The sequence below is a fragment of the Siniperca chuatsi genome, linkage group LG10 (assembly GCF_020085105.1).
Source record: "Siniperca chuatsi isolate FFG_IHB_CAS linkage group LG10, ASM2008510v1, whole genome shotgun sequence".
Classification (NCBI taxonomy): Eukaryota; Metazoa; Chordata; class Actinopteri; order Centrarchiformes; family Sinipercidae; genus Siniperca; species Siniperca chuatsi.
This window is the reverse complement of record NC_058051.1, coordinates 3,676,050-3,697,842: the sequence shown is the minus strand read 5'-3', so window position 1 is coordinate 3,697,842 and position 21,793 is coordinate 3,676,050. Positions and strand designations below refer to the sequence as shown.

The 21,793-nt window shown below is 39.8% G+C and overlaps 1 protein-coding gene across 2 annotated transcripts in view; it reads right to left on the bottom strand.

Annotated features, from left to right (window-relative positions):
* Positions 1-310: 310 nt before the first annotated feature.
* LOC122883404 (kelch domain-containing protein 8B-like) overlaps positions 311-21,793 on the bottom strand; it is a 178,985-nt gene continuing 157,502 nt past the window's right edge. For both annotated transcript variants that reach the window (XM_044212030.1, XM_044212029.1), the window contains 2 exons: positions 16,506-16,607; positions 311-4,925 (listed from right to left, as the gene is read on the bottom strand). In XM_044212030.1, the coding sequence (XP_044067965.1) occupies positions 4,729-4,925; positions 16,506-16,607 (299 nt within the window). In that variant the 3' untranslated portion in view covers positions 311-4,728. The remainder of the gene's footprint in view (positions 4,926-16,505; positions 16,608-21,793) is intronic.

Here is a 21,793-nt window from a genome sequence, read left to right as displayed (position 1 = left end):
CCTGCAAATTTCTGTTTTTAACAAACTCTTTTCCAGCAGCAGTAGGCAGTTGTTGTGTCAAAGCTCTGATAAATCTACTGTACACTACCTGCCCAGCACCAAACAACAGACAGACAAAGTTAGCTGGAGTTGGTGGAGACAAAACAGAGATAAAAGGAGAATGAATATTGGACTGACATTCCACAAATAATCGCAATATTATCGAAATCACAATATGGCCAAGTGAAATTTCCAAATCGCAGAAGCTGCAATTTTTTGATAAAGGTAAATGTGTGACAAAATAGCGTAATAATGAAGTACTGTAGTGCTGCAGAGATGCCCTGGCCTACAAATCTTGTTCTCCAGATGTAAGAAAACATGTTTGTCTGATACAAACCCCAACAAATGTCACATCATCATGATTTTAATAGTTTTTTCAGTGAAAATGAAAATCGTGATTCAAAAATTATCAATCGTTATCAATTAGCTGCCCAGCACCATACGGCAGACAGACAAAGTTAGCTGGTGAACATAGTCGAGAATTTAGCAGCTAAAGAGCCAGATGTTTTCCTCAGGAACCGGTGGAGACCACAGAGCTAAAAGAGAGTGAATATTGGACTTACATTCTTTGGGTGGCCAGAAACACAACTCCAAACGAAGGCTAAAGTTGATCCTGGTGTGCTAAATGTGTAAATAAGCAACGGTTTGCTGACAAGTTAACCATATCACCTTTAAGTGATAATATGTCAGTGTTGTGTTTACAACTTGTTCTGCTGCCCACAAGTGGCCAAAAAAATCAGCTAATGCAGCTTTAAGATCCAGTCTGGCAAGGTCAGCCTTGTTGCCAATTCTCCCCAATGGTCAATTGAGGTACACAAAAAAAATCCCATGTGGCTCCGTTAAAGAGGCATCTGTAAAACACCACAAAATTATGACTTTTTTGTACTATAACTTTTAAATGTTTTGGGTGTATGTGCTCTACTTCTCAAATTACATTCATGACAAAAAATACACACACTCTCTCACACACACTCTCACAAACTGCAATTGATTCAAGTAGGCTAATCAGTGTTGGATGCAGTAGAGGGCCACGGTCCCCAACCAACAGAGCTGTTTGCTGACAAACTGATCTCTGTATTCTCTCCAAGCTTTTATGATTGTTGCCAGATAGAACTGTGTGAGGAGTGAGTGAATGAGACTGTGACTGCATTCTTGCAGGCATGCATTCAGGCTTGCCCTGCAAGTGTTTGTGTGTGAATGCGTACATATGTGATAAGTGTGTGGCTTGTACCTAACACACTCAATTAGGTGCACACAATGCAGCACCAGAAATAACCAACTGTCAACTGGCATCTCATCTGAGCTCCAGTAACTTCAGTGCTCTCCCACAGCAATCTCTGTTAACAAGGTCTGCCAGGGAGACCAGAAAAATATATGAAGTAGGGCAAGACAGTGAAAAGGATGTGTGTGTGTGTGTGTGTGTGTGTGTGTGTGTGTGTGTGTGTGTGTGTGTGTGTGTGTAAGAAACAATCTTATATTTGGGGGCCAGAGATAGCTCTCTCTCTGTGCAGTAGTTATCTGTGTCTCGAACTTATCCACAGTCCTTCTCTCTCTCTCTCTCTCTCTCTCTCTCTCTCTGTATGTATGAATGCATATGGAACTCTTTAAATAGAGTTTCCTGTATTGGGAGACATGGTGGTTAAATTCCGTAGGCACGCTGTTTCTCATGTACCTGCAACACTGATTCAGTTATTCAAAATTGTTTGGATGTAGCAGACGAATGCACCGAGCAGGGGTGTATCTCATCTTTCTGTGTGTGTTAGAGTGGTAAAATAGCTGTGAATTGTCCAATCGTAGCTGACAATACAATTTAGCTTTCATTTTCAAGATTCTTTCCTACTGTGAGTCTCACAGCTATATATAATTTTTTTAGGACGCTTTAATCACCTAGTTGTCAAATAAACTGGTGAGTTAAAGGAAATTTTATTATGGTAAATATCATTACCTGTATTCTATTTAGTGAGGAAGAGAATAGGGCAATTAAGCTGGCAGACCAATCACCCAATAATGCAAATTTTAGTAAAAGTACAACTAAGTGCATCAACTGCTTCAGTTGGAATGGAAAAATGGCTTTCACATACTGAATAGATTCAAGCTTTTTGAAGTTTTACACTGTATTGCCTCAATAAAATGTTTTAATTTAGGCTGTAGCCCATTATTCTTGGGCTGTACCACCATCAAAGTAGCTGAGCCACAATCAACTCATGTGTTACAGTATATTCATTCTGAATGGACTGGCTCTTTAAGTGCATATTCGAAAATCCCTTTCTCTTTCATCCCTAACTCCTGTACACAAAGCCTCACCTCAGCCCAAACAAACAAAATCTTCACCAAAAGTCTGTCTTTTGAGTATCAATGGCTCACCCACTGTAGAATTGAAAGGTAGTTCTGAAAAGTTTGTAGCAGTAGTCAACTTAGATTCACAGCAGTCACATTTGCTTCCAATGGCGACCCAGAGTCATGGCAAAAAGCATGTGTCAGTATCTACACAGAAACTTCTCAAAGCACTCCCACAGCATAATTCTTTGCCATTGATCTGTATTTTCAGCATGTTGCATATATAGTTTTCACGCAACATGGGGCTAACAGCGTTGGGCAGCAGTTACTTAGTGACGAGTTACAGCAATGTGTTTTTTTCAGTAGCATTTAGTGTAGTCAGTAACCAGGTGTGCGAGAGTTGACATCTGTTTCGTCTTGTGCGTTCGGTGGACAGACTGCTACGGGACGGGTTAGCTTGGCACAGGAGTTGGATGTGGAAGGCGGCTAGGTTTTACCAAAAGAAATGCGCCTCCCACTGAGTCCAGAGTTGTCTAATTTGCATGTTGTGTCTTCTTTGCTGGTTAGCTAAAATTAGCCACTGGTAAACACACATTCGGGAATCACCTGGGTTTTGTGTGTGTAAACAGCAGCTTCACCATGAGGACAGGACTTGTTGATGGTCAGTAAGTACCTCCAAACTGTAGGCTGGCTGCTTGTTAAACCGCAATATCTCGTTTTCTGTTTCTACACTTTCTAAATACAGATGATGTGACATGTGGGTGTGGAGGCTTTTGAGTTGTTTAAAGGTATCAGAGATGGGCTGAATAACGTAATGCAACCAATTACTTTGCTGTTGATTGGCGACCTGTCCAGGGTGTACGCCGCCTCTCTCCCAATGTCAGCTGGGATCGGCTCCAGGCCCCCCGCAACCCTTTAAAGGATAAGCAGGTAGGTTTTTTCGACTAACTTGCCCAACACTAACAGCTAAATACACTACTTATGTGTCATGTTATGTCTCCGAAGCTCTGTAGGTAGCATATTTCGCAGTTTATTGGCAAAGTGACAAATGTTTGAAACATACTCAACATACAGACCAATGGTGGAAAAGTGGAATATGCTGCATGATTGAATAAGAAGTTTATATGGACATTTTAATATATTTAGCTTTGCAAGCTAACTACAGCTCCCTTCCTGAGCAAGCTACTAATTTTTCAGTCTCATTTTAAGCCTACATGTATTGACTATTTTATACTCAAAAGACACCTTAAATAGACAACTCTATGGTTATGTAAATAGGCAGCAACTACGATAATGATACCCTACACTACACAAGGGTTAGACTTAGACCAATATAAGCAGATCCCTTCCACTACTCTGCCAAAAATTATATTCCTGGGAAAACACTGAATCAATGTAACCATAATCGTAAAGATAAAACTCTGCTTCAGTGCAGCAGGTATGAGTAACTGCATTTACTCCACGAGCAACTACATCCCTGTACTATAGAATGAAGGACTGTTGCTTGGTGATTGATCGCTGTGTTGATAATGTTGTAGCAGAGGTGGATTGATGGGTACCGACAAGTTTGACCACAGGCAACTTTTCTGTAACTAGAAATAAAGAAAACACAGTGACTGTGGTCAACATCAGCCAACGTTTCACTGGTCGTTGAAAATGGATACATTTCTGAGTAGCAGTTGCTTGAGTTGCTTGTAGTGTGAACGCATGTTAAGGGCCACTGTTGTTGACTCTGTGGTAGCGGTTGCTAGCAGTGCTAACTTTCACACATATACAACACTGCAACAAAAAGAGAAGAACCAAAACAGACATTCACATTCCCAGAATGTCACGGTCTAAAACTCAACTAAGTGTTGTTTCTAATTTCATAGAAAAGTGTCCGAGCTTGCTGTCGCAGCAGCAGGGGAGAGCGATGCTGCTGCAGAGAAGAGATACAGATATGGCCCTATGTTCCTTTATTATCCAGAAAAGTACCCTGCTTTTATTCTGAAAAATGCTCAACAGTTCAAAGGCGTGTTGTTTCTTCAGACACTGTGTGTGTGTGTGTGTGTGTCTGTTTTTTGCTCTTTTTTTTTTTTGTGTCTTCCTCTGATTTCCCCAGTGTAGAAAAGCTGTCAGTTTTCTGTCCTTGCCACTCACAGCAGTCGGCTTGAATGTCCTTAATGTTGTATTTGTCCAGCTCTGTCACATTTTTTTTCTGCAGCCCCCATTTGAAAATGCTTGTTGAATGTGAAAAATAGTTTCTTACATCCCAGTGTTCAAGAGGAATCCATCAGTTGGACATGAAGGTAGAAAAGTATCTGTGGATCTGTGGATCCAATTCATGTGTTTTTGTCTGTACCTATTCACATACATGAATTAAAACGCCGGTTTGCATTTATTCCTGTGTGTGTGTTAGTGTGTCTGCATTTGTCACACGGTTTCCGGTAAGCAGAGGGCTTCCACAGCATTACTGGGTCCCTGGGCGACTCCGCCAATGACAAAGAGCATGCTAGCTGTCTGCAGGAGGGCAGAGGAGCAGCGTGCAGTGGGCATGGGCGCCACATACTCCCAGCGCCGCTTTACTGGGTTGTAGCTCTCCACCGTGCCCAACGGCGATGGTTCATTACCTGCAAAATGGAAAGTAACACGTTAGGATGACAGCAATTATGTTTCAAATGCAACATTAGCAAAGTCATTCATTCAGTTGGGAAAACAATTGTAAACATACAAATTCAAAGCTTGAATTGTTCTTTTCTTTGTCTGGACTGGACTATGGAAGCAAATAGTGGCCATAAAGATCTAAAATTTCTGAGATTATTGAATACTTAATGTTGACATTTCAATACAATCAAAAATAAATTTAAATTTCAGTTTCTCTTCAACATTGGATGAAATTATGTGTAACATGCAAGGGATTGCTTGTAATGATGAACCAACATAGAACTGTCACCCAACTGTGCCATTCCCTCACCACTATGGTGTGTTTTAGTATCTTTCAGCTCATTGTTTTGGTTTTATAGCCTGCAACTTTACTGTTTTGGTTCACTCTCACTGTTCTCATTAGTGCTGTTCCCAGACGCTAATAAACCCACTGTATGCTACCTGTGTAGCACCAAACAGCAGACAGACAAAGTTAGTGGCTACTTGGTAAACACAGTGGAGCATTTAGCTGCTTAAGAGCTAGATATTTCCCTCAGGAGGTGTTGGAGAAAAAACAGGGCTAAAAGGAGGGTGAATGTTTGGCTACTAATACTGACAGAGCATAATTGACCGAATGACACTTAATGACAACAGACATAAACCTTCATACAGACTCCTTCATGTTCATGACAGGTGTCATTTAATGGTTATGATGGTGTCATGTCAGTCTTATGAACCCACCTTCAAATAAAGTGTTACCAAATGTTTCGATAGTTTCGATCAACTTTACAGCACTAATCTGCAAAAGCTATGTTCTCTTTTCTTTTCTTCCGTCAGTAAAACAGGACTTTTGACTTTCCTCATTTAGAACTCTTTGACTCAATATCATCACTAACTAACTACTAACTCCTAGGTTTAACAAAGGTAAAAATGCCTGTAAAAAAAATACAAAAATAAAAAAAATCTGTATTTTCATGAAAACTTCCTGGATATTTAGAAGAGCTTAGTGTAAGCTAATTTTGAAATGCAAATGTTGCAGGATATTAATTTCATGTACATTACTGGATTTAGTATGTGCTCCAGGAAAAGCTGACACCAAGAGGTTTGCAACAAAATTACAATAAGTATTCAAAACTACAAAGCCAGAGGGCTTAGTTAAGAATACAGCCTTAATTTTATCTATGACAAGTCTCACCAAGGATTCCTCTTCCTTCTGAGGTCTGCTGTGATCTCCTTTTTTCTCCCTCTGTTTCTCTTTCCCTCCCTCCTCTCTCCCTCTCTTTCACCTCAGGTGCAATGCTCACTGTCATTATACATCAGCCAGCACTAAGTTGTTGCCGTTTCCATGGAGACCCACATCACAGTGAGTCCCCAAATGATATGGACTGATGAGTGTATGGTGTGTGTGTGTGTGTGTGTGTGTGCGTCTGTCTGTCTAAGGAGGACTATTATCATCATTTTGTTGGAAGAACAAAGTGACAGTGCCGAGTCGGCCTTTTCAAAGCCACTCAGGCCTCGGCTCCTTTATTATTTTTTATGACGACACACATACGTACCCACACCCGCGACTGCACACATACACACACGCACGCACGGAGCACAGAAATACACTCCATGCTGCTCTTGGTGCTCAAAGGCTTCCTGTCGTTGCTTTGATTCATGGCCCAGAGACGTCATGTCAATTCACCAGCCGCTCATCCAGCAGCTCCTCTCCTCCTCCGTTCTGCTCCCCCTCTTCTTTTGACCTCCATTCCTCTTTACTTCCATCCTTCTTTCCTCTTATCTCCTTTGCCTCTTTGTGCCTTTCTCCATTAAGTTCATTCCTCATTCTTTCCTGTACTTAAACAAAAAATCATCTTTCTTACTCACCTCTCCTCTTCTTATCTATTTCTAATCCTTTCTTAGAAACAGTTTTCTTCAATTGTATCGCTCTTAACCCCTACTCATCTGTTGTCCTCCTCCTCTGTTCTTCTCAGCTATTCTTTCTCCTCTCCTCCCTACTAAACATTCTCCTCTCAACTCTCCTGCTCTCATTTCGTCTTCACTTTTTCCTCTTTGATGCTTCTCGTCTCAAATTGTCTTCCTTGCTTGTTTCTGTCACCCTTCCAACTCTGAACCTCTGCATCCATTGTTCTTCGTCTCTCCTGTTCTTTTATACCTTCCAGAAAGAGCTTCCCTTTTTCCTCTTCCCACCTCCTTACTGTTCGCTTTTATGCACACAGTCTCTCTCTCTCTCACACACACACACACACACACAATACATAAGCTACAGCATAGTATTCATTTAACCTTTTTGTTTGATTTATAGTTGGTCACCAACACACACACACACACACGCACGCACACACGCACGCACGCACACACACACACACACACACACACACCAAAATCATCCATGTGATTCCAGTAGATGGTTCACTATGGTGCTTCATAATAGTACTTCACCATTTAGGTGAAAAATCAACTTGAACACTTTTGAATCTCAGTCCATGATGACCAGTGTGTTCAAGAAGTTATTTCTATTGATATATTGTTATAATTCACTTTGTAAATTTTTTGTCACAATCCCTAAACCTGCCTCCCCTTCTTTTACTTCAGTTACCGATTTCCTACATTTCCCAGTCATTTCACAGACTTTGTTAAGTCTTAATGTTTTCTGCAGACAAAAAACACGAGTCATGCTTTTTACTCACAATGCAACAGCTGTGTCCCAAATCAAGACTACACCTAAGCAGGTTTTGAGTGTGTAGTATGATCACACCAGAAAATTGAAAGAATGCAGTATAATATATATAATAGAGGAACTGCTTGCTAGAACATTTTTAAATAACTACGGATGGTGGTGAAACAGTTCCATGATCACCTCAGAAAAAACTAAATACCATTACATTTTTTGAAAAACATTTTGCTGTCCCTTCGTTAAAGAGGCATCCACCAATTTTACACATGAAGTTCAGTTTACTCATCATGAGGAGTACTACAGTCTGTTAAAACAGTTGTGACCTTGCAAAGGATAAGTATAAGTATAGGTTATGGATAGATAGATGAATGTATACAATTAGAAGCTTGAAATGCACATGGTGAGGTATTCTCATTTTATCCCTTTTGAGATAATGCTACTTACCTATTGTCACGTGTTAAAGTGGAGACCTGCTTGTATCAGTGACAAGGTAAAGCTGGGGACAGACCTTAGACTAGACACCCCACACACCCCAGCTATTTCCACCATTATAGACAGATGTTTTTTATTATTTTCATAACACATTGGATGGCATGTAGACTATGATTAGAGTTACGAGTCTAGGCAACACCCGAAATACTAAAAAAACCCACACATTTTCAGGTTCTCCTATGATGAAAACAGAAACAGACATCCATCACAAAGTTGTCTTGCTAATTTATGGATGAATTTGCATGGAAAAGTCGAAGAAACAGAGGAAAAAGGCTAAATTCGGATATCATGTTAGATGGAGGGACTAGGGCAAAAAGGACTAAACTGTGCAGAGAGAGCTGAAGATGAGTGAACCTCATTAGAGTAAGGTGAACTTCAGGCGAACTGTGGCTTTGCACTGAGATCTGATTAACTGCATTCTAAAATAATTCCCACTCCGCACAAGTTTATCTTTGAACATATATGAAAAGTCAGAGGCTTCTTTCATTTCATCTTGATGGGAACATAAATGTCTGAAATAGAAAGATATTTTACTAAAAAACCTCACGTGAACCTCATGGTGACGCTAGAGGAAAAGTAAGGGGACCCCCACAGTCAGTCAAATACATCATCTGGGAACCATGAATGTTTGTAGTGAATGGCAATTCATCTAACGGTTGTTGAGATAGTTTAATCTGGACCAAAGTGGTGGACCGAACGGCCGACTCACTGACTGACCAACATTGCCATTCTTATAAAAAGGCAAAGAAACAGAGGAAGTTAGAAATTAAATTTGGATGCAATGTTGGATGAAGATTTGAGGGAAATTGTGGCTGTATCTGAGATCTGATGAACTGAATTATAATATAACTCTCACTCACCGTACACCACACTATTTTACCCTTCGCTCGCCTGGCATTTTAAAAACAATTGTCCTTCTATGTGATGTCAAGGCGTCTAGGCTCTGACCTTGTCGCAAGGAAACACCAAGCTCAACACAGCAGAGAGTGGGGGGGGTGATGATGATAATAACCCCCCAAACAACTGTTTTTTTAAATTCAAAAAGTCCCATACAACATTTCCTGCAATTCATGAGGCTTGACTCATTTTACATCTGTTGCAGTCTGTATCTTTTGCATTTGCAGCTCCAAAATCAATTTCATCCTCTGCTGTTTCCATCTGTATTTTTCAGTGTTACGGTTTCTGAAGCAAGTGTTTATTTTCTGTCTTTTCTGTTCACCTCTCTCTGACCTCCTGTGGATTCTGTTTTCAGACAGCTAGACAATAGCATAGGTCAAACAGAAGGCACAACAAACCTGCAGCGGTGTTTGTGATAATGTTTGATCTGTGCTGTAAATACTGTCATTACATGCCCTCTTTGCAGCGCTTATCATATTTTAGCAGATAATACACAGCACTCATCCTTGACCTTCTTGCTTGCTTCCTCCAGTTCTTTATAACTCATTTTTGTGTAGTATAAGAAAGATAAGTGGTCAGTGGTCAAAGTGCTGCTCAACATGGTCATCATGATTCACCATAGCATGGTAAGAGGTAGCTGTACGCCTGCTACCAGCACTTGGTTATGGACAAAATGACTGAACAACACTGCTCAGTGGAAGCCTGGATCTCCTCCACACCATCATGCCGTGCCTTAACAGGGTTCAGGTCAGCTACTGCTCAGTCCCAGCTGGCTGCTGGTTGTGGATCTACAGTCAGAGGTTGACCTGTGGACAGTCACAGACATGCTGCAGCCCAAGGAAGCTGTGCTGCTACAGGAGCTCAGGATGAGCAGGAGGATGACATTCAACACAGGATTGATCAGAGCTGCAGAGTTGAGAACATGTTGCCCTGCTATTATACATCTTGTTGTCTTTAACTGTAGCTCAGTGGAACTTGAACAGTGATTTACTTGCTCATAATGATTCTATAATCAGTCAAACACAGGGGCTCTATCTTATCATTACGAGTCCTCCTTAATGGCACTAAAAGTTCCTAGCTAAGAGCTTAACCCCATTGCTATGGATGACATCATGTTTCATGAATTAACTTTCTCACTATGTCTACAATATTCGGTTGACAGGTGACCAGTCTGTCTCACTGAATGTGAAATAAAATATTCATCAAAACACAGGAGCGAAACAAGGAACATAGATAGCTCGATTTCATTGCAGTTGGTGATTGTTTAATATACTGTTAATAAACTGTTGAAGAAATTGGGGGTACTTTCGGCTTGATAAATTATTGGCTTTTATTATTATTATTATTATTATTATTATCATTATATTGGAGCATTGGGGCAATGTATGCATTTATTACATAGCCGAACATAGAACGATGACAGGAAATGAGGGGAGAGAGAGAGAGAGAGAGAGAGATGGGGAATGATATGCAACAAAAGTCTCTGACGCAAACCAGGGATGTTGCGATTCATGGTCAGCTTAGTGCTGAGATATTCCACATTCTTCAGCGCAGCAAACTGCATTTTTACAGTAGCCTTTCCCAATGCAGTGTATGCCAAGGTTAGACTTGTGTCCTTGGGAAGTTCAACTTGGGAGGATGGGAGTACACAGTATGCTTACTCTGCAATCTTAACAGCAGTGTTCTTGCTGACATTGCATTGACTGTACAGTCAGGAAAACTGTTGACTGCAACTAACTCAAATGTATATTTACAGTAAAACTGAATTTAATATGCACCACTTTGCCTCAGTTCGTCTTCATTGATATATAGTTATTATTTTTTATTGAAATGTGGTGATATCTGTACATATAATGGCCCAAAAGTCCAGAGCAGCGCTGCTGTGCAATGTTAAGGAACTATATCTTCTGTTTAAAACTCAGAAACATCAGAGCCCAGGCTTGGCGATATATGACTGATGACTAACATTGTCTGGGCAGTCATCTCGGGAGCTGGTCTGCTAGCTGTTGTAATGACCGGCCGGTCTCACCTGACCTTCGCGTCCTCACATTTCCAAAAACTTGAAAACGGTTACTTTCTCACCTGAAAAAATACCCAATCTTAATTTAGTGACACCATACCAGTTGACGGATGAAAATTACAACATCTTTGAACCTGGCTCAAAATCTTGGATGGTTGACTCAAAATGCATTCTGAGATACGTGGCTACCCCAGGTCCACGCAAGTCAACTCCCAAAGTGTCCTCGATAAAACAGTACTTGGGCTGTGGCTAATGACATTTCCACAAGAACAGTACAGTACAGAAAAGAACACAGATTGAGAAAGGCCCGTTGATCAGGTAGTGCAGAGTTGTGCAAACCGTCCTCTCCGGTGATATTGGATTGTTGCTGTCTGGGTCCTAATTAACCATACCAGCCATCAAAATATGTTTTTAAACGTTCAGCATCATTGTATTTTTCTATAACGTTGACCCAACACGTTGACTGTCAGTAGGTCTTAGTGACTTAGAAGTACTCTGAATTGCCTCTAACTTCTCTCAGACCTATGAATTAGTTTTAGTTCTGAAATGCTTTATGAATTACTCTTAGACCAAAAACAGAGTCTTAAAGTTAGTACTTGCACACCCCTTATCTTAAAGAGTTTCTCTTAACTCTGCCAGTTAGAGCTACTTTTAGCCTTAGGATGTTTTGTGAATACACTGAACCATGATGGTTTTAATTCTGTATTAAATATCGGTTTCTTTCTGGCTTGCAGTTTAGGCTTCCTGTTATAATATCATTCAATGTAATAGGCTTAAAATGTTTCATGAGGGAAGAGTTGTGTCAGAGATGATGATGTTAGAACCAAGTTAAATAGGTTGAGAGGCAAAGATGAACAAAACAAAGTATGAATGCATGAAGTTTACGATAAATGTACAGTACATGTACAGCATGTTTATGTGAGCAGCTATATGTGTATTTGACATAAAGTATATGAGTGCTGTATTTGGTTTTGTGCATACCATCTGTGCACGCATGTGTGTGAGAAAATATCTGACAAATAATCTGATAATGAAATGATATGGCTGAGCACATAATTGCATCTCAAGTCGGTCTTCTCTGACGAGTTGCATCTGATTACAATTTACATGCAGATATCAAGTTGTCTGGTGTTAATCATAAACTAAAGACGGGGTGGGGGTGCAAAAATAAAGAGACAACGAAGAAGAAATGGAGGTGGTGAAGACTGTCACATTAGTGTCACTCTAACAGACACATACACAGAGAAATACACATGGACACTCACACAAATTGTTCTTCATGTGCTTGAGATTTTTTAATGGTTTGAAATGTATTTTTACATTTTACACTAACTTACTCAAGCACAGAAGAGCAATACAGAAAAAAGCCCCTTTAAAAGCCGTACTAATGGGTTATGACATTTGCTGGCTTTCCCTGGGGCACCTTTTGAATTTGTAATGCCATGTACAATATTACCTACCAAAATAAAAGCTTTCATAAGAGACAATTGACTTGGATTGGGTTTTCTTCACAGCTCTTCAGGTCTGATAACAAACTGTAACAAAACCAGCATCCAACTTTGCCATCATATCAACATGCAGAAAGTGGTCATTAACAGTCAATCAGTATGCAGAGAGGAGTCATCTGGCCTATTCAAAGTTTTTAACTTTGTTAAGCTTTAAATCTCCTTTGAACTCTGACCTCTTCTAGTTCTTTTTACATAACTTTAAAATGGTAAGGTTACGTAGCTTTAATTTAAAGTAACCTTCATTTATTTAGGAAGTCTCAGTGAGATCAGGATCTCTTTTGCAAGAGAGACCAGAGAACAAATGGCATATATATACAATATCACAACAAGACAATTCAGTCACACAGATACTGATTAAAACAATCTAAAATGATATTAAAAATATCAGCAAGTAGAACTTTAATGTGAATGAGTGTCTCTAACTTAAATTTGTGTTCTAGTTCATTTCAGTAGCATAGTATTATTATAAATTAATAACAGATGTCTGGAGGTCATTACAAACTAGAGCCATTTGCATACAAGATGGTATCGTCAGCATAGGAATGGACATTGCAATGCTTAGTTGGAAAATAAATATTCATCTATAGAGTAAATAATAGAGGACCTAATATTGATCCTTGTGGGATACCTTTATCAACCGTCTAGAGATATGATTTGAACCAGTAACAAAATGTTGTGATCAACAGCATCAAAAGCCTTGGACAGGTGTACAAAGAGTACACAATAATGCTGGTTTTTAATCAAGTGAGTTAATTTATACTGTACATATGTAAAACTTTTGCAAAGACGATCTTAACCGTCCTCTATCTTAACTATCTTAACCCTTCAACCTAAATTGTACGGTATACATTTATATGTTCACACACATACAGTCTAACTGCATTATAGACACTCTTTGGTCTTTGTTGATGTATTTTCCTCTTTTATTTCCCAAGTCAAAAGGCAGAGAGTTGGAAATGTGCCATAAACCAGATATGACTCACAAGCCCAAAATATCCCCATGGATTAGATGATGAGCCAGACTCACAGCTGACACTCACACAGAGAAAAATATAACATATCTACCTGTTGTCCTCTCACGCTCATTTTTACATTAGCAAACACAGCCACACACCCACCGACACACCCACCTACACACATATACATCCATTTCATTCTTGTTTTTCATTCATCCTCTCTTTCCATTTTCTCTGCTGCCTGCTGAATGTCTAACTGTCTCTCTCAGCAGGACAAGATTGGTGTTTCTCTCTCTCTCACACTCACACACACACACACACACGTCTTAACAGATGTCCCTACACATTACTGACTTTCACTCTGAGCTGTCAGCCTACATGGGAAAGTGTTAAAAAACAACCTGAGGACTGAGGTTTCAATCTATAAATAACTATTTAAAGGTGTTTTTAAACTTCTGTACAACAAGGTTGAGATCATTGTTAGCCTGTATCTCATGCATTATGCACAGATTGTTAAGGCTAGTGTTGTTCCCTGTAACCTGTTAATTCTTGTCGCATAGAATGCTTTTCTGATCTGATGTTTTCTCTTTGACATTATTAAAGAGGATAAACATGGTGGAAATGAACTCTAAGGGGCTTTAGCGCCCCTGTATGTAAAAACAGAGAATTCTTCCTGCTTTGTGCCATAAAACATCACAACCATAATGCACATGAATATGTAAGTGAAATAAGAGTGTAGAAGCTGGTAAAGGCTGTTAATAATCTCAGAAATGGTCTCATATATTTCTTCAAAATCATGAAATTGATGCTGTGATGATTTATAGGAGACAGAATACCACATGTATCAACTTTGATTGAGATGTACTAGTATAATAATTCCCATTCATCTAGCATGGGCTGTGTTGTTTGTGTGTGTATCTACAAAGAGATATTCTTGCAGGAATACATGGCCTCGGTGTTTACACCAGTTTGTGTGTATATATACACAGTATATGTGTGTAATCTTGCTGATGCACACAGGTGCACAGAAAAGAGAGTCAATATCTGCTTAACAAGCATGTCATCATAGACAAAAGCAGACCTCAATTTGTAGCATTGCTCAGTCTCTCTTCACACCTTTTTATTTACTTTAACAAATGCAGCTCAGTCAAGGAGAAAATGGAAAGGTAATGGAAAATTAATTTTGTTGTGTGTGTGAGCATGCGTATGGTATGTGTGGTGTACTGTACTGAAAATATTTTTAGTTACCTCGCAAGAGTAATGGTAGTAATTACTATAGTAATTCTGTAGAAACTACCATCTTTTTATGATTTAATGATTTCAGCCTTTGCTTTGTGTCTTAGTGTCGTCATTAAAGCACAGGAGGAACAGGTTATTTTACATTTTCCACCCCTGATTTAAAGGAGCAATCCACTGATATTACACATGAAGATCAGTTTATTTGTCATGCGGATTACTCAGCCTGTGAACAAATTTGCATTATGTCTTCTTCGAATTTGGAGAGACTTTTTTAAAGTCAGAAAATAACCTCTGCTTGGACTTGGAGACTCCAAATTTTTAAAGGAAAGTTACAAACCGGGATGGAGACGTGGGTGTTTACTAGGCTGAGGGGGTATAATGAAAGAAGGGAGACTCTCGATGGACTGGTACAACCTGCAAGGCAATAGTCACATGACCAAATGGGATAGCTGAACAAGCACTACCGCTAGCTGTTAAATGTTATCTCACAGACCACACTGGCTGTGGGTTTGATAATGTGAGTTTTTATTTGAAAAAAATGGTACAAAACACATATTTTCAGTAGAAATGGATTATTGAATATTACATTGTAGTTAAATTGTTGCCAAATTATTACAATGGCATTGAGGTGTGTCCTCTTCATTATCTGATATTTCTCTAGATATTCTGAACAGAAGTGCTGGAAGTCTTAAGCTGGGAGACAGGCATGAACATGAGGCAAATTCTGTGATTATAGAACGGTTTGGATTTTGAAGGGATCCTTAAATCTGGGTTCCAGAATCTGATTAACCAGAAGATATGTTTGCATGATTGGGAAGTTAGCTTGCTACAAATCTGTTACTCTCATGATCCTACTTTTTATAGTTAAATTTGATGCATTGTTCAAATCACAATAAAACTTAATAGAGGTGAAAAAATAAAGAAATGCAGGAGGTTGATTGAAATCTTGTCTGTGTTTTTCTCTTTGCTGTAGAAAGTTTTACTAATTTTTCATTGACAGTTGTCTTCTACAAACCAGCTAGCAAGGCTATGGGAAACTAACCTACGGACTCCTTCAGCTGTGTCCATTGGTCACGTGACCCAGCGATCTGTTAAGAGGCTACCAATAAAAGATGCTATTGAGTTGCATTATGGGAAATGCAGAATCCAGCCTTTTTGGAGCTTGTCCATAAGAAGGATTAAACATCAAGATTTCTAGGCCTCTGCTACATTGATTTTGACCATTCTTTTTTTACTTACCTCCAGAGTAGAGGAGATAAAACATGAAGAGGTATAATATAATAAGTTGAATTATCAGTAAAATTTTAGAGCTTTTTCCCTCAAATCACACTCTGCAGTCAGAAAGTATCAGGCACATTGCTGTGTTGTACTCCAGCTGAGGTGACACATTTAACCTGAACACTGATCAGCTTACTCTAACACATCGTGCACTCAGAAGGGTGTGAAACAGTATAACTACAAAATGTAAAAGTGTTATTGTAATCGTTTGTGTAATTGTTTTTACTGACACAAGAACTGAATATTATGTAATTAAAAAAGCATTATACCATTTACTTTCCACAGATAAATAAACAGGTTGATACACTGGGGTTTGGCCAATGTCAGGTGTGTCTTTTAACAGACAAAAGGTGCTGCAACTTTGGAAATCAGTCACAGGATTACCTGGGTTGTTGTTCAGTCCCTTTCCTTTCTTCTTGGGTCAAAGCTCAGCGCTGTATTTAATTGACAGAAAAGAATACACTGAAAAAGAGAGGGGAAAGAATGGAAGTGCTGACCTAGACCACCAGCTGCGATTACCCTTCCTCCGAGGCATCCTGCCACAAAGTCAGCCCTCTTCTCCCTCATCCTGGATGTTCGTCTGGGTTTGATCCAAATACCTGCCAAAGGTGAGAGGACACGAGATACTGTCAGTCATCTCTGACCAGGTCAATCAACAGGAAACTGAAGTTTCTCATTGTCAAGGTATTTTAAAGAAAGACAACACAACATAGCCAAAAGTATGTTGACACCCAAACATTACACCGATACATAATTGTTAAACATTTCATTCCAGAACCACGGGCATTAATCTGTTATTGTAACAGCCTCCACTCTTCTGGTTTCAGGCTTTTCACCAGATGTTGGCTGCAGGGATTTGCTCCCATTCAGCCACAAGAGCATTAGTGAGGTCCAACACTGATGTTGGGTGATAAGATCTGGCTCATAGTCAGCGTTGCAGTTCATCCAAAAGGTGTTGGGTGGGGTTGAGGTCAGTGCTCTGTGCAGGCCAGTCCCATTCTCCAACACCAATCTCAGAAAACCATTTCTTAATGGACCTTGCTTTGTGCACCAGGGCATTGCCATGTTAACAGGAAAGATCTCTCCCCAAACTGTTAACACAAAGGTTATTATTGTCTTTTTAAATGTATTATAGATATAATGTCATTTATTTAAGAAAAGGTTTCAGTCATAGTCATATGGACACTGTTTTCAGAATCAAGACGTTTCGGCTCCCATCCGGAAGTCATTCTCAATTGTGAGAAAACAGTGTCCAGATGACTACGACTGAAACCTTTTCTACGATAGAACACTCCTGGACGAATGAGGGACTACACCGTGTCATTTATTTAAGTTCAACATCTGGCTTACAAATGCAAGGTTTTTAGTTTCACAAGATACTGAGCAGAATCTAACAAGAAAAATATAAAACAGTGACTCCAAAAACTGAATCTTAACATGAAATATCACATTCTTAAGGAACAGATTAAAATAATAATAATAACGCAAAAAATAAATGAAGACAAAATTGCCTTTACAGCAATTTCCTGTTACCACAAAGTTAGAAGCACAACAGTGTCTAAAATATCACTGTTTACTGCAGCATTAAGATTTCCCTTTATTGGAACCAAGTGGCCTAGCTAAAACCATGAAAAACAGCCTGAGACCAAAAGCACACAAAATGGCCAAAAAACAAAACAGTGGCTGACTCACTAATAAAAGGAATAACTCAACATTTTGGGAAACAAACTTTTCGATGTCTTGTCTCAAGATAGATGAGAAAATCGATCGTGTGTTTCCTAAAACATCCATCTATTCCTTTAACACAGAGTGAATGAATGCATTTTTGCGAGAGTTTTCAGTTTCCATTTTTGAAACTGACTCTCAGAAAATGCAAAGTTGACAATCCTTGCTTTACCTGTATAGCTGCCTTTAACGCCTAAAACAACAACAGATTAACGGTGGTCACTGTTAGTTAGGGGGAGAGAGCGTACAAGTCAAAAGTAGATGGAGAGGAAAAAGAGGAAGAAAGAAATGCATTATAGAGAAATCTTTTTTGACAGCACAACAAGGTCCGCCTCAGGAGCTCCCTCACTCTCCACCTTCCTCCTCTCTCTTTCTCTGTTTGTCTTGAAACCCACTACCCAAAAGCAGATTAAATTTCTATATTTGCAACAGTGATACGTAGTGACACGTCCCCTTTCCCACTCCTCCTCGTCTCCTCTGAAAAGAGCCTTGGCCAGGGAGATGAGCTGCAAATGCAACAAAATATACTACAGCACAAGCATTAAAAATGTGCTGCATAGACGTAATGTAAATTAATGCATAACACTGCATATGACCAGATGTTAAGTGGGGGCTCATCCGGGATATGGCCGGGATAAATTTAGCTTGGAGAGTTTTGTGAATAATCCTACTTTGAAAGAGTTTGATAGTTGTAGGAAAGATGACCTGTGCGTAGTTGCTGCACATTATGATATCCCTGTGTCTAAATATTTGGTTAAGTGAAAGTTAAAATCTGTCATTCTGAATGACTTGGTAGATAAAGATGTGCTTCCTCTAGCAGGTCCGGAGCAGCAGGCCCCAGCCGATGATCCTGCAGCTGCTGCTTGGCAGTCACAATGAGGTCCTAGAGTACGTGTCAAGTCCTCCCTCTACTGCTAAGCCAGTTGAAGCAAAACCACCTCACTCACTACCACAGCTTGAACCATTCTCTATTGATTCTTCTCCTTTGTCTAACGTGGGTGCCTGCTTAAAGGTGCGCTTAGCCCACCTTGAACTTGAAGCAAAAGAAAAAGCAATGTAAAGAGGAGCTAGAGTTCCAGTTAAGCTCCCATGAGCTTGAAGCTGAAACAGCTATCAAAATCCACCAGCTTGAGTTATAGTATCAAAAGAGTGCTATTGAACCTTCTGCTGTGTTTCTCCCTTCAGCTTCAACTCCTCCAGCATTCCATGTAAGCAAGAACATCTCCCTGGTCCCAGGCATCTTTTTGGTAAGCGTGAAACATCTATCCGTGAGAGTGCCCTGAAGAATGTTGACTTACAGTCCCTGTGACCTAAAGGGGCCCCTCCAAGCCCAAAGTCAGACAGGCAATGTTTATATTGTCACAAAACTGGTCATGTTATCGCTAATTGTTTGGCTCTCAAGCGTAGACTGCAGACTCCACAAGCAAAGCAAGCCAAGGGTGTTGGTTAAATAAAAACAGTGAGTCTTTCTGACCCCCCCAGTAACACTTTGTATGCCCGAAGAACCTTACGAATGTTTCAAGCCATTCATTGTTGATGGATTTGTGTCATTGACAGGACTTGCTGAAGACCAGCGGCCGGTGAAGATACTGAGAGACACTGGTGGTTCTCTCTGATCTTGTGCCTCTTGCCACTGAGACCTCCAGTGAAGCAAGTACAATAGTATGTGGGACTGAGATGGGTTACGTACCTGCCCCACTTTATCGTGTGCATGTCCTGTGCAAGTTAATTTCTGGGTTCTTTGATGTTGCTGCATGCTACTCATTTCCTATAGAAGGGGTTAAATTAAAAAAAAAAAATGTTTTGCTAAATATTTGGGCAAGCTTTGTTACTCACTGTGCTCCCCTAGACTTTTCGTAACATGAGTAGCCCCCCACCTTTCACTCAAAACCACAAATGTCATCATGGTGGTGTTAGAGGAAAAGTCAGAGGATTGTTAAAGTCATTAGGATTCTTCCTCTGGGAACCATGAATGTCGGTAAAAAAAATTGTGCCGATCCAACTGATGTTGAGATATTTTATTGGATAAGTGAAAACTTATCATCTCCTGGTGGTGCTAGATGAAAGTTCAGGGGATCACTAAAGTCATTAGAATTCATCCTCTGGAGGACATGGATACCTGTACTAAATGCCCTGGCAATCCATCCAATAGTTGACATTTCATTAAAAACCAAAAATGTCAATCTCTTAGTGGTGGTAGAGGAAAAGTCAGAGGATCACCAAAATCAGTTGGATTCATCTTCTGGGGACCATGAATGTCTGTACAAAATGTCATGACAATCCATCCTACGTGGTTTGAATGCACTTATTGTACATTGCTTTGGACAAAAGTGACTGTAATGTAACGCAAATGTAATGGTGGATATATTTCAGTCTGGACCAAAGTGATGGACCAACCGACTGACAGGTATAGCCATCCCCAGAGCCATGCTGCTAGCCTGGCTTAAAACACATTGAGACAGAAACAGTGCTGTAGTGGGGTTTAAGGCATCTCAGTACGTCATTCATGAAACGAAGTAAAATAAATCAAAATACAGAACACCAGTTACATGCATCCAATGCAGGAATTGCATTAGATTGTGGTAGAGCTACACCACAAGGCAGAGTTCTCTATTTATCCGTTGAACCTCACAATAAGCTTTGATTCACATTGTCTCACAGGTGCAGGAAAAATGGTCATCAGAGAGCAGTTATCCCACCTAACAGAGAGGTGTTTGTTTGTAAGAGTACTTCTACTGAAGCCATGTCGCCCAGCACTGGGAAAACAAATTGCCAATTAAAACTTTGCCAACACTTAGCACGTCAGAGGCTAGAGAGAAAGCGGATTGTAAAGAACCATTAGTTTAACAACAATTTTGTTTCAAGAAATTAACAATTGTTAAAGTCTTTGAGAGGCAGGTGCTATACGTCTTTTCTCTTTCATGCATACACACAGATGATACTTTCCTGTTTACAGCAATTTCTGACCTGCTTTTAAAATTCGCTATGCATCACTTCCCAAGAGAATTAAAATAAAACATCACTTTGGTGGAAAAATTCATTTTCTCATTTCTGTTAGTCAGCAACGACGACAGAGAAGGATAACAGGATAAAAAAAAATTTGCTCTCAAGAAATGAAGGAATCAACACATTTTCAGAGATGTTCCTCATGTTCAGAAACTAGATACAGTAAGTCAATTTGATTTCTTGTAAACAATGAAAGGCTTGAGGAGAGGAGAGGAGAGGAGAGCATATTTTCGAGATGACACAAATGGGTTGCAGAGCTGCTGTAGTGCTGGCTGTAGGGAAGTAATGGCAGAGTTGCAGAGCAGCTAAATGGTAATCTCTGAGTCAGAGGAGGGGAAGGCAGAGCCACCAGCAGCTCACTAATAGATATGCTGGCTGCAACAGATCAGCTATTCAGCCGTGGAAAATGGAAAGGCCAGATAACATGCAAATATAGTGCAGATATACAGGAATTGGGGAGTGAGGCGTTGAGCTTTCAAACATGCATGCAAGCTTCTAACTTTTGCTGTTTTCCTCTTCTTGGTGCCGTCTGTAGATAAATTGGCAGAAAAACATGCCATGACAGTGTTGTTGTCTCAGTCAGTGTCTCTGCTATCTCTGGCTTCAGTTCAACCTCTGCACTTATTCTGACTGACCGATTAGTGTGTATACCAGATCATTCATGACTGATCCCTCTTTAAAAGCTGTTTCAACTTGAGTTTAAAATGACCCCATTCATGATCAATTTTTATTTTTGTGGGTAAGGAGTTCCACATACTGATCCACCAAACAAAAAAAACATGTCTGTCCAAAGGAGGTTTTGCAACAGGGTACCTTAAAGTTACCCACAGACGCACCTTGTGTTACTGAGCTAGAGAGGTACCATCATGTCACTGAGCATCTTAGAAGCCTGGTTATTTAGATGTTAATTAAATTATCAAAACTTGGGGTGCCATGGTGGCCTAGGAGTTAAGGGCACTCCACAGAATTAGCATTACACTTAATAAAGTCATGCTCACAATGGACAGTTTTTAAAAAAGGATCAAAATCGATGCAGCAGAACCAGTGATATTGT